Source organism: Lissotriton vulgaris, chromosome 7 (assembly GCF_964263255.1).
Source record: "Lissotriton vulgaris chromosome 7, aLisVul1.2, whole genome shotgun sequence".
NCBI classification, from domain to species: Eukaryota; Metazoa; Chordata; class Amphibia; order Caudata; family Salamandridae; genus Lissotriton; species Lissotriton vulgaris.
In genome coordinates this window covers 96,651,597-96,664,727 of record NC_141695.1, presented here as the reverse complement: position 1 = coordinate 96,664,727, position 13,131 = coordinate 96,651,597, and the positions used below count along the sequence as shown (strand labels likewise).

General features: G+C 49.9%; 1 protein-coding gene across 1 annotated transcript in view; it reads left to right on the top strand.

Moving 5' to 3' along the window:
* The first annotated feature begins 10,404 nt into the window (after window positions 1–10,404).
* LOC147700902 (uncharacterized) overlaps window positions 10,405–13,131 on the top strand; it is a 124,105-nt gene continuing 121,378 nt past the window's right edge. The window contains exons 1-2 of the mRNA XM_086928537.1: window positions 10,405–11,025; window positions 11,335–11,560. Coding sequence (XP_086784663.1) covers window positions 10,405–11,025; window positions 11,335–11,560 — 847 coding nt within the window. The remainder of the gene's footprint in view (window positions 11,026–11,334; window positions 11,561–13,131) is intronic.

Sequence of the window (13,131 nt, the reverse complement as noted above, 5' to 3'; positions counted from 1 at the left end):
TACACATATGCCACAAAGGTCCTGAATTACAGCTAAGGGAGACAAGCAGGAGCCAGGCTGGAGGTTCAAATCCATTAATCAGCCCCTAATTCATTATTGTCAGTTGGGGCAGGGCAGGTGTTGTAACTAATTTTGCAACAATGAAAGCACTTAGCAAGTGCAAAAGATCACTAATCAGGAAGCACTAAGGAAGCAGGTGCCAGCTAAAAAAATATTCTATGACACATTAATCAGCCCCAAATTAATTCAGGTCACTTGAGGCAGGGAAGGTGTGCTTGCGTTGCCACAATAATGTACACTGACTGGACAACCAGAGGGTGCTGTGATGAAACAGAGGGTGGCATGGGTGGGCCAGAGGGTGGCATGAGTAGTCAGAGAGTGGCAGTGGTGACAGAGAGTGGCAGTGATGAAGAAGAGTGTCCCAAACAGGCTGGACACGTAGAAACAACAATTCGCGAAACTTGCGACCCGACAGGTAAGTTCGCAATTTGCGACATTGTACAAAACCCTCGCGAACTGGCAGAAACACGCGCAAACACACAAAAAAAAAATACGCAAATTCGCGAGAATTCGCGGATTTTGCGGATTTGCGAGTTCGCAAATCCACAAAAATTCGCGAACGCGAGATTCGCAAAATTCGCCCATGCTTACCTCTAAGTCCTCCAGCTTCTTCAGTTCCTCTTCCACTTGCGGCCGCAAGTGAAATGACACCCTTTGGTGCCTTAGCGCCATGTGCAGCTTAAATGTCTTTCCATTTAAGCATCCAAGGCTTCAAACAGCATGGGAAAGTCTCTGAGCATCTGGTTCATGAAGTACACGAGCTCCAGGTCCTCCACTGTGTGGCAACTGAGGAGGATGCCTTGTCTTCTTTGATGACATGGAATTTTGTGCTCAGACTACGGCCTTCACTGGTAACTTTGACCTCCATGACTCCTCATGTAGGAAGCGTCTTGTCACTGTCATTCGTGTAAATCCTAGCCTTGGATGGTAGAAGTGCCAGGCATGGCAACAGTTTTTTATACTGGTCACTATCCATCAAGTTGACTGACGCTCCGGTGTCTATGAGGGCACTTACAGGGGACTCTGTTTCAGTGATGTTGCACATGGGCTGTGGTCGGCCCTTTGTTCCTTCCCGGATGAAAAATTACACAAAGAACACTTCGTTGTATTCCGTTCCTAGACCAAACCCTGGTGGGGTGTTGTCTACTTGGTCTATTGGGTCCTCCATCGTTAGTTGCCTCACCACCATCAGGAGCCTGCCGTGGGCTAGGGCGTTGCTCCGTTCTCTTCCACTCCTGCAGACTTTTGCGAAATGGTTGAGTTTTCCGCATTGTGAACACGTTTTCCCTCTTGCGAAGCACCTCCCCCTGGGAGGGTGGTCTAGGCCACAGTTTCCGCACGTGCTCTTCTGGGAAGGTCTTGTGGCTCCTTTTGAGTGAGACGGTCTTTTTTGAATCACATCCACTCTTTCCTCTTTGATCATGGGTGTCCACTGTGGCACAGACTGCAAAGAAGGCTGGTTGAAGGCTGCTTCCATTTCATCGGTGTGCGCGTTGGACAGCTCGTGGGACCTGCCAAATACAAGGATTTTATCTAGACTGATGCCGGGTTGTCGTAGTATGAGGTGTTGCCGGATGACTGACTGACATCCCTGGATGAGCTGCGCCCTGATCTCCTCCCTCTGGTCCGCCAGCATGCATGAGCTTGTAAGCTTCCGTAATGGGCGAAGAAGATGTCTATGGTCTTGGCCTTGCCTTGCCGTGCCTGCCGGAGCTTGAAACATTCGAAATCCGGGTTTATTTGAGGATCGAAGTGGCGGTTTAAGGCTGCGACAGCTCCGTTGTAGTCATGATCTGCCCCTCTGTTTGGCAAGGTCTCGAAAAGGTCGTATAGCTCGTCTCCTCCGCAGCACATGAGGAGCGACCACTTCGCCCTCCCACATGTCTCCCGCACGGCAATGAAGCAATGGTCCAGGCGGCCAATCCAGGACTTCCAGCACGTCCGACAGTAGACGGGTCTGAGAATTCGCTGAAAGTTGGAAATGGGTCAGCCGTGGCTTGATCGGGCCGAGCATGGGCATGTGGGTCAGTACGCTGAGTGGGTGGTACCACTAGGGGAGTGCCCCCGCAGGGTGACATCAGGGTATCTGTCTCCTCTGATCAAGCTTCTGAGTAAGTGATAACCCACACTTCATATAATTGCTTTTTTTTCTCACTGTGGTATCTCTGTGCAGGTGTCTCCCTCAGGGTCTTGCTGGGCAGTTAACCACCTGAATGGTAGGCGGGTGTGATGAGCTGAGGGCCCCTGTGCACAAGGAGTGAGCCGCCAGCAGTGCAGAAATGCAGCCTGCAGCAGGACACGCTGTGATTAGCGCGAAGGTTCACCCGTCGGATCGACCACTTGACAGTGGGAGCACAGCAGGGCTGTGATGTTGTAGGGTGTTGGTGCGAGTGTAGCGGCAGTGGGCCTGGGCGGCACACGCATGCAAATGCAATCATGGCAGGCCACACCTCTGGCGCCGCTCCGCGCACCGAAGACACCAACCAGCAACAATGGCAGAGGAGGGGCTGCGCATGCCGAGGAGGTGTACACCAACGTGGCTACACTTTCGGGCAGGCAAACTCAAGCAGGGTGGCCAACCGCCTCCAGCACAAACAGCGCCCTGTGCGTGGGCTGCTCAGGCACTGGGACCATAGCGGCAGGAGCTGGTCAGGAACTGCAGGCACTGGGTATTTCTGGTGTGGGCAAGGCGAGAAGTGGGATAGACCTGCGTTGTCACGAGTGTAGTGTCCGGTAATAAGGGGACACTCGCGGGCATTAACTAGGCTGCAGATGTGGGACGCTTTAATAAGTGAGACATGCACTCAGTATCTGCTCACTGGGCCAAGACACCGAGCGGTCTTAAGCCCCTTTATTTAAACCCTCGGGCGAGCCCGCCCTCGGGGTGTGTGGGTACGTGTTGAGCGTACGTGAATGGGCCGGGTGGCTCAGTCACTACAGACTGTTCCTTTTGTGTGCTTGATGTGTATGTAAAGACATGGGCCCCGTGGTTACTGTGCAATTGGTACCAAGCTACACCTGACTGAAGAGCCCCAGTCATGGTTACACTGGACTAGGTAGTATTTAGATCTATTTCAGAAAGTACCTGACCAGGGAGTTCGGTCTGGACTGCATTTATTGGCGCAAGGTCAGAATTGCGTTGCATATGGCTGAGTTCAAACTACGGTGGTATTATTGGCAAAAAAATATGGGTTGGAATGTTACCCTGAGCAATTTCCAGTGTAAGATAAATTAAAAGCACTCTGTTGTAATGTACCTTTTACTTAATGCACTCTCCCTACAGATGTTCTCTCTTTTGCTGCTCAGCCTATGATGAGGTCAGATAGAATGTTGATTGTGTTTGGATTGGATGAGTGAATCAGTTGGTGTGGATGGGCTGAGCAGGGGAGAGCCTGCTCCTGGTGGGGCACTTTAAAGGATCTTACTTGTAATATCTTATACCTATAATTAAGAAGTGATCCTGTGAATAAAGCTTAGAACTTATCTACAGCACCTGGTCTACGCAGTATTCATCTTTGTAACATTGGCGACGATTTGAAGAACGTACTACTGAAATGGACTTTTGGAATTGGAAAATTATAGGAACTAAAGGAACTTCAAGTAAGTGAATTGAAACTCGTGGATTTGATGAAACTCGGCACCCCAAATGCCCCACCAGTGACCCTGTCATCGGTCGCCCTCAACGCAAGGTGCCAGTTCCTTCCCTGTATTGACTATTTAACATGCTGTAATCTATACTGGGTGAGCATTACTACTGTTTACTACCTACAGCCTGGGGAGAAAGTGTCAGCATATACCTGATTTGGCTTAAGGAAATTTTATGCGAGCCCTCTTCATTTAATGTAAAGGATCGGCAACTGGACAGCCTGAGAGACGCTTTGGAGGAGACAGTTTCCGCATTCAGTAGCAGTGAGTTACCCTTGAAATTACTAGTGTATTATCAAAAGCGTTTTAATAACTTTGAATGCCTTTCTCCATGAGCCTGCAGTTTGGGGCAGCGTGTACACTTGGGAGAGATTACCTTTTAAACTGTTTGAATTATAAATTCAGCGCGTGCTTTTCATGACTGTTCCAGCGCACGCAGTATTACCTGCCTCTCGAAGAGCTGTGATGACGCCATGGGTCCTCTCTGACGATGAGGATTCCTGTGTCGAAGCCTGCGTGCAACAATGTATTAGAAGCCACCTGGCACGACGTGCGCTGCGTGCCGCCATCTTGTGGTGGGTGGCCTTCCTTTCTCTTTCTCCGCCAACCACGGTGTGTTTTCATGCTTGCCGCAATAAAGAGAAAAAAAAACGAGAAACGTTTTGGAGAAAGAAGGGGTTTGGCATGGCGGATTCCGGTACTACACAAGGAGTAATGGTTGTAATGAATGATGCGGCCAGGCTCATTTTTAACAAACCTAGGCAAACTCGAGCCACACCTTTACTATGTAGCCTACACTGGCTGCCAATCGCTCAAAGAGTAAAATTTAAGAGCCTCTGCATCGCACATAAGGCAATCTATGGCTCAGCCCCCAAATACATCAAGGAACGGCTCACTAAGTACATGCCAAGTAGGACCCTTCGGTCTGCGGATGCATGTAACCTGATATGCCCTCGGTTTACCCTCGCATCCAAGGGTGGCAGAGCATTCTCCAGTATTGCCCCCTTGGCATTGAATCACCTCCCTCCTTTACCCTTAGATTTGCAGTCCTATATTAAAGATATAAACCAGAAAATCAACAAAAAGAAACAATTATATAAATAAAATTAATGATTTCGAAATTTGTAAACAGGTACGTATAAATATTGACTACGTGACTACGGCTTTCACGTTTACATTGGATACATTTGCTTTCTCTAACTTAAGATTTCAGTACCAAGGTTTTGAAGATATGTTTGTTATATAAAGTATAAACGGGGGAACTAATGTGCAATATGAGAACTTACATCTATTTGAAGAACTCTTATAGATAAAATAGTTTACTCCCAGTGTCTTTTCCATTACTTTCAGAAATAGATCGTTTTTGAAGCTGACCACTGGTCTCCCACAAAGTCACTAAGGCCTTCAAAAAAGTGCATTGAAACCAAATCATCTCAGTTTTTATTTCACTTATTATAATTGTATTTTATTATACTGTGTAGTCTAGCTCTGCGTAGTAGGAGAGTGCACTTTGTAGCACTAGACCTTTCCAATGTCAAATATTTACAGCTCAGATATTCCTCCTCTTGTTTAACAATTACTGGAGTCAGCAAGATCTGAAGGTTGTTTTGAAGTTTATTCAATTGTTGCTGCTTAGGAGAGAATATTGTCTTTTGAAGTGCGACCTCTGACCCTGCCTGGTCTCCTGCTGCTGTCTCCTGCTGCCAGCTGACTTGGCCTGCCCGCTTGCTGCCTCTGCCTGCCCCAGGCCCAGCCGCTGCTCAGCCGGTCACCTTTGCCGCACTCTTCCCGTCGCTGACTCCCCGCGGCCCCGCCCGCTGACAGCCCATTAGCCGCCCCGCTCCCGCCACCCAGCTGCTCCTCCCTCCTATCAACGCTCTTATGCAGACTGCAAAGCGGCCGCGCAGCGGACGTGCACAGCGTGTGTTCTGCTGGTGCACCAAAGGTGCGCCTAAGGCAAGCCTGTCTGCACCAGTCCGTGCCTGGACCGCGCCCAGCGCCCCTGGCCCCCCCGACCGCCACAACACCAGTCTCCACTACGCCACTGGAACCCTCCACGCACTCAACACCGGACGATCAAGCACCTGCTACCTGGCTGTCCCAAAACACACCCATGGACCCTTCACCTTCCGAAACTGCAGCTACACCAGCATCTAACCCATCTGCCAATCAATACAACCACCTTCGCTGCATCCTCCTAAACACCCGCTCCGCCAGGAAACGCCGTCGGACTCTGGGACCTATTCGAAACCCACACCCCTGACGTCGCATTCCTGACCGAGACCTGGCTGAACTCCTCCTCAGCACCTGACATTGCCATAGCCATCCCTGAAGGCTACAAAGTCATTCGCAAGGACCGCGACAACATCCTTGGAGGAGGAATCTCCATCATCCACAAGAACACCCTCAACATCTCTCCTAACGACACTGACACCGTCTGCACCACCGAACACCAGCATTTCCAGATCCACACCAACCCCAACACCACCCTCAGAGGAACACTTGTCTGCAGACCCCCCGGACCCCAAACCACAGTTCTGCGACTCCATCGCTGACCTTGTCAGCATGCACGGCCTCGCCTCCACGGACTACATCCTCCTCGGGGACCTGAACTTCCACCTCGAGAACAACAACGACCCCAACTCCTCCACCCTGATCGATAACCTCGCCAACCTCGGACTCATACAACTCATCACAACTCCCACCCACTCCGCCAGCCACACGCTGGACCCCATCTACTCAGCAAGCACCCATGTCTGCTTCAACCACACCACCGAACTCCACTGGTCCAAACACCGCTGCATCCACTTCACCTTTCGGAAACCCGTCACACCCAACCACACCCAACCGATGCTACGCCGCTGCTGGAGCAAAGAAGACCAGCTAAACACCACCCTCGCACAAAGCCCACCCGCAAAACCGACCAACCCGGACGCCGCAGCCCACAACCTCAGACAATGGATCGAAGACTGCGCTGATGCCCTTGCCCCAATCAAGAAACCCTCCACCAGCCACACCAGGAAGAAAGCGAGCTGGTTCTCCCAAGACCTCCAGGCATCCAAGAAAACCTGCCGTAAGTTAGAGAAGAACTGTACCCGCGAACGAACCCCAGAAAGCTACGCAACTCACAAAGACGCCACCCGCAATCACCACCACCTCATCAGATCCAGCAAGAGAGCCTCCTTCAAAGACCGCCTAGACAATAACGCACACAACAGCAAAGAGCTCTTCAACATCGTGAAAAAAAAACTCTCCAACCCCAACTCCAGCGCCAAAGACATCCCACAGTCGCAAGAACTCACCGGCCACCTTCTTCCACCGCAATATCACGGACATCCACGACAGCTTCAACACCGCGACCGCCCCAGCAACCACCAACAGCTACAACACCATGATGACACCGGCAACCACTGACACACCCGCGAGCACCGCTCGCGCCAACCGCCTGACCTCCTGGCCCAGCATAGAAAACAACGTCTCCATCAAGATCAAGAAGTTCGGACACTCCGGATCCTCGAAAGATCCATGCCCACACCACATCTTCAACAGGGCCAGCACCGTCATTGCACCCCACCTCCGGAAGGCCATCAACAGCTCCCTCGAGACAGCAACCTTCCCTGAGGACTCGAAGCACGCCGAAATCAACGCCCTACTGAAGAAACCCACCGCTTACACCAAGGACCTCAAAAACCTCCGACCATCTCCCTGCTCCCGTTCCTGGCGAAGGTCATCGAGAAGGCCGTCAACATACAACTAACCAGGTTCCTCGAGGAAAACAGCATTCTGGACTCGTCCCAGCCCGGATATCGCCACAACCACAGCACCGAGACAGCCCTCCTAGCCACCACTGACGACATCAGAACCCTGCTAGACAATGGTGAAACCGCGGCCCTGATCCTCCTGGACCTGTTGCTCGCCTTCAACGCGGTCTGCCACCGCAACCTACGCGCACGCCTCCACGACGCAGGTATTCAAGAGAAGGCCCTGGACTGGACCTCCTCCTTCCTCTCCGGTAGAACACAGAGCGTCCACCTTCCTCCCTTCTGCTCTGAAGCCACAGAGATCATCTGCGACGTACCCCAGGGCTCTTCCCTCAGCCCCACGCTGTTCAAAGTCTACTTGGCCCCGCTCGCCCGCATTGCCCGACTGCACAACCGCAACATCATCCCCTATGCCGACAACACCCAGCTGATCCTCTCCCTCACCAAAGACCCACACACAGCCAAAACCAACCTCCACGAGGGAATGACGGCCGTTGCCGACTGGATGAGAAACAGCCAGCTGAAGCTGAACTCAGACAAAATGGAGGTCCTCATCCTCGGGTCCACCCCCTCGGCTTGGGACGACACCTGGTGGCCCTCATTGCTAGGAACGGGCCCCACACCCACCGACCATGCACGCAACCTAGGGGTCATCCTCGATTCCACCCTCTCCATGACAAAGCAGGTCAACGCCGTCTCCTCCTCCTGCTTCAACACCCTCATTATGGTTTGCAGGATCTACTAGTGGATCCACTCTGAAACCAGAAGGACAGTCACCCAAGCTCTCGTCAGCAGTAGACTGGATTAAGAAAACGCCGGAGCCTTGAAGAAGCTCCTCAAACCGCTCCAACGCATCCAGAAGGCTTCAGCACGCCTGATCCTCGACATCCCACGCCGCAGCCACATCACACCCCGTCTGAAAGACCTGCACTAGCTCCCCGTCAACAAGAGGATAACCTTCAAGCTTCTCACCCACGCACACAAAGCACTCCACAACACCGGACCAGCGTACCTCAACTGTCGCCTCAACTTCTACACCCCCACCCGCCAGCTCCACTCTGCCGACCATGCCCTCGCAACCATTCCCCGCATCTAAAGAGCAACCACCGGCGGTAGATCCTTCTCCCACCTTGCCGCCAAGACATAGAACACCCTCCCCCTCCACCTACGGCAGACACAAGACCTACAGACCTTCAGGAGACTTCTCAAGATCTGGCTATTCGAACAGTAGCAGCTCCCCCCTCCCCTCAGTGCCATGAAACCCTCATGGGTAAGTAGCGCTCTTTACAAATAATATGATTGATTGATTGATTGATTGATTGATTAAAGAGAAGGAAAGGTGGGCCTGAGACATCTAAGGGGCTGAAAAGCCTCTCTGAAAAGGCTCACTTTCAATATCATTTGAAAGATGTCAAGTGTGGTTGTTTCCCCGGTCTTGGCTTCCTAAAGGGGTAGATATGCACCTTAAATTCACCAGACATTGTCTTTCATAGCTACATGCATCTGCATTCTGTCTCTCTTTTCAACGGAGGTCCTCTTAGCGCCGGGACACTCCTTGGGGTAGCCGTGCGCACATTAACATTCAAAACTATTTACTCCACAATATCGACTTGCAGTATAGTATCAAAATATATAAAGGGAAGTATGGATTTTCTATTCTTCCCTCCACATGTACTTACCTTGACAGTAGGTTGGTAGTCCATATGGTGGAGTAGGTATTTTTGAAGTTCGAGATAGCACAAGATATTGACACAATAATCTGGCTTACCTCGTGCATGTGTCTTTTAGTTGAAATTTTGTGTGAGTAATCAGATTTGTTTTTCCTGACCAGTGGTTGCAGCTGGGTGTGTACTGCGATAGTTTTTGTTGATAGTTCGGGCCAAGCCCCCGCCCCTCATGATTTAAAACCGTGCTCCCCTTCCCTAACTAGTATGCTGCTGGGAAGCGATACTTATTGTGTAATATAATTAACAGAAATGCCATCTTTAGGGCTGGGACAGCTGTAGGACGAAATTGAAGACGAAAATATCTTGGGGGCAAAACATTGGGGCGAGAATATCGGAGACCAATATAGCAAGAGGGTAAGTGATTACAGATAAGTAATTACTTAAAAAACAGACAGAAGGGCCTGGGCTCCACCTCATCTCTCTTTTGTGTTTTCCCTTTTAAGGCATTAGATTGGGCAGCAGTTGTTTCAGCCACACATGAAGTAGTTACACCACTCCCACAGGAGAGAGACATTAACCAGGCCGAGAACAGTAAAGCGGGAATTGACATGGTGTGGCCCATTGAATGTATTCAAGCGCCCCTCCCCCATGGAGAGTAGCAAGGCATCTCTATTCTATTGTAAACAGCAGCCAGGGTCAAATTTGTAAATTATTACATTGCCAGTTAATATTTCCTAGTCGGGCGTTATAAGAAATCTTTCTGGCTTTCTATGTCCAGAATACAGAATAGTCAATTGATAGTGTTAGGTTTTCAATCTGAAGGGCCAACATTGTTTTATTTGTGTAAATCTACATAGACCTTTCTCTCTCCACACAACCTGAAAGCATCTTCTGTGTTAGTTACACTGTGGTGTTTGTCTCCCCTCACTCTGACCCGCAGGGTGTACAAATGAGCCTCGTGTAACCAAAGGGACTCACTCACCCCTTGGGCATCCAGATTAAGGTAGACTGGGCGAAGGCCCGGGTACAGTTTGAGATTTAAACACAGAACATGAATTATGTCAGTTTTGAAACTTTCATGGCCTGAGCTCTGTCCTAGTTGTTCAGAGGCTTGTGGGCAGCACTACACTTTCCGGCCCCTTCTGTCTGAGGGTTGGTGGTTTCAGGTTCCTGTAAAGGGGACCAAGAGCAGTGACCCAGTTTACAAGCTCTGCGAGTTTCCATCCAAGATCAGCCGCTCAGTTCAGAAGACACGTTTTAAAAGTTCACCTATGGAGGGTGAGGAGGGACACACAGCTCTGCTGTTGAAGGAGAGGAGGAAACCAGAGGATGAGGAGGGATACACAGCTCTGCAGCTCAAGGAGGGGAGGAAAGCAGAGGACGAGGAGAGATACACAGCTCTGCAGTTCAAGGGGAAGAGGAAACCAGAGGACGAGGAGGGATACACAGCCCTGCAGCTCAAGGGGAGGAGGAAACCAGAGGACGAGGAGGGATACACAGCTCTGCAGCTCAAGGAGAGGAGGAAACCTGAGGATGAGGAGGGATACACAGCTCTGCAGTTCAAAGAGAGGAGGAAATCAGAGGATGAGGAGGGATACACAGCTCTGCAGTTCAAAGAGAGGAGGAAATCAGAGGATGAGGAGGGATACACAGCTCTGCAGTTCAAAGAGAGGAGGAAATCAGAGGATGAGGAGGGATACACAGCTCTGCAGCTCAAGGAGGGGAGGAAACCAGTGGACAAGGAGGGATACACAGCTCTACCGCTGAAGGAGAGGAGGAAACCAGAGGACGGGGAGGGATATACAGCTCTGCAGCTCAAGGAGGGGAGGAAACCAGAGGACGAGGAGGGATACACAGCTCTGCAGCTCAAGGGAAGAAGGAAACCAGAGGATGCGGAGGGATACACAGCTCTGCAGTTCAAAGAGAGGAGGAAATCAGAGGATGAGGAGGGATACACAGCTCTGCAGCTCAAGGAGGGGAGGAAACCAGTGGACAAGGAGGGATACACAGCTCTACCGCTGAAGGAGAGGAGGAAACCAGAGGACGGGGAGGGATATACAGCTCTGCAGCTCAAGGAGGGGAGGAAACCAGAGGACGAGGAGGGATACACAGCTCTGCAGCTCAAGGAGGGGAGGAAAGCAGAGGAGGAGGAGGGATACACAGCCCTGCTGCTGAAGGAGAGGAGGAAAGCATGGGATGAGGAGGGATACACAGCTCTGCAGCTCAAGGGGAGGATGGAGCCAGAGGACAAGGAGGGATACACAGCTCTGCAGCTCAAGGGGAGAAGGTTACCAGAGGATAAGAAGGGATACACAGCTCTGCAGTTCAAGGAGGGGAGGAAAGCAGAGGATAAGGAGGGTTGCACAGCTGTGCAACACAAGGGGAGGCCGGAACCTGAGGACAACAGGCGTGAAAATGTACCACGAGGTTAGAGGTTCCCTTTCTTTTCCTACCTTTGCTTTTCTATACATTATTTCTACATATCATGTGCCTACCTGGTGTCCTTAACATCTTTTCCTTCCTTAAGAGGGCTGCACTGGGGCTGTAGATGGATATTATTACCAGTGGATTTATTTTGCAGCAGCAACTTCAAGAGAGGGCCATGGCAAGGTGTGTTATATGACTGTCATCAAGCATTTGTTTACAGATAGCATTGGAGACATCTCTCCTTGCATACTTGGCTTACTTCTTTTTGAAAATCTGATAGGCTGGAGCATAAAGTTATTATTCTAGGTCTCCAGTGGGCTCCATCTCCAGATAACACTTTCAAACCTTCTGTTGTGAGGACCTCAACTCAATTAAAAGTCGAAATTGTGTGAATGTCATGACGATCCCCTTCTGTAGATCTTCTGCGTTTATGTAGCGTAATCCACCTGGGTGCAGGTTCTCGGTGACTGAACAGTCAACAGAAAGGAACAGGGTTCATTCTGGAAATGAACACAGTAGCCCCCAGTGCACTTGAATATAATGGGAATTCTTGGTAGGCCTAAGGTGAATGTGGCAGCACTTTAGATTGCAGGAGATCCTCCCTTTAGTTTTCTCTGCTGCATTCTAGAGCTGATAGAGATAGACATCCTGAGTTATTGGTTGGTCTCCCCAATAATTTAGTCTCACATGAATAATTAGGTAGAGCCTGGTCTGCTTGTTTCCTTATATAGTACATTCACACAGTTTGTGCCTCCACCGTTTTGAGTAATGCTATGGATTTAGGGAAGCAATACAAGAAGGAACATCAATAGAAAAGCTAAATATTATCTTTAAAAAACTGGGACAATGAGGAAAAACAGAGAAGCAGAACTCCGGGATCTCTTGTTAATATCTTCACTCTGGAGTCATGCATGTCTGCTGCCAGGATCCCTTCCTGCTCTTGGATATCCCATAATAATCACTTCTCGGAGCATCTCCAGGAAACAAACATGGTTAGACTGCTGCATGATCTTGGCTCTGGTTCTCCAGCTGCAGTAGGGTAGATTGAAATGAGTGAGACAGAGGCTCCATAAACACAGATCTGTTACTCCACAATGATTACTTGTCCACCCACCCCTCCTCTTCATATCTTATCTCTGATGGCCCAGAAGCTAACATTGCCCCCTTCTTTTCCTCCTGTCTGAATAATAATGTGACATCAAAGACAACTTGAGTTTTCAGAGCGACATCATAGACAACTCAAGCTTCACTCTTGTCTATTTGACTTCACAACCCCTCCCTGAAAACCTCCCCATAATTCACTGTTATCCATCTAGAATTCTATATATTTAAGTTTAGTTTCATAGAAAGCAAATAGAACCAAAGAGGCATCAGAGAACTTTGAATGCAACAGGGTGATGCAAAAATACATTTTAAAACTATAATATTGGAGTATGTACACTGTAGAATGATAGGGCAATTAAGTACCAAATATGTCCCGGAACACGTTTCAGAGTGGAGTGCTCGCCAGTGATGCCGCTTCACCAAAGTCATATGAAAGTTGACCAAATATGGTATCACTGAGCAAGCAA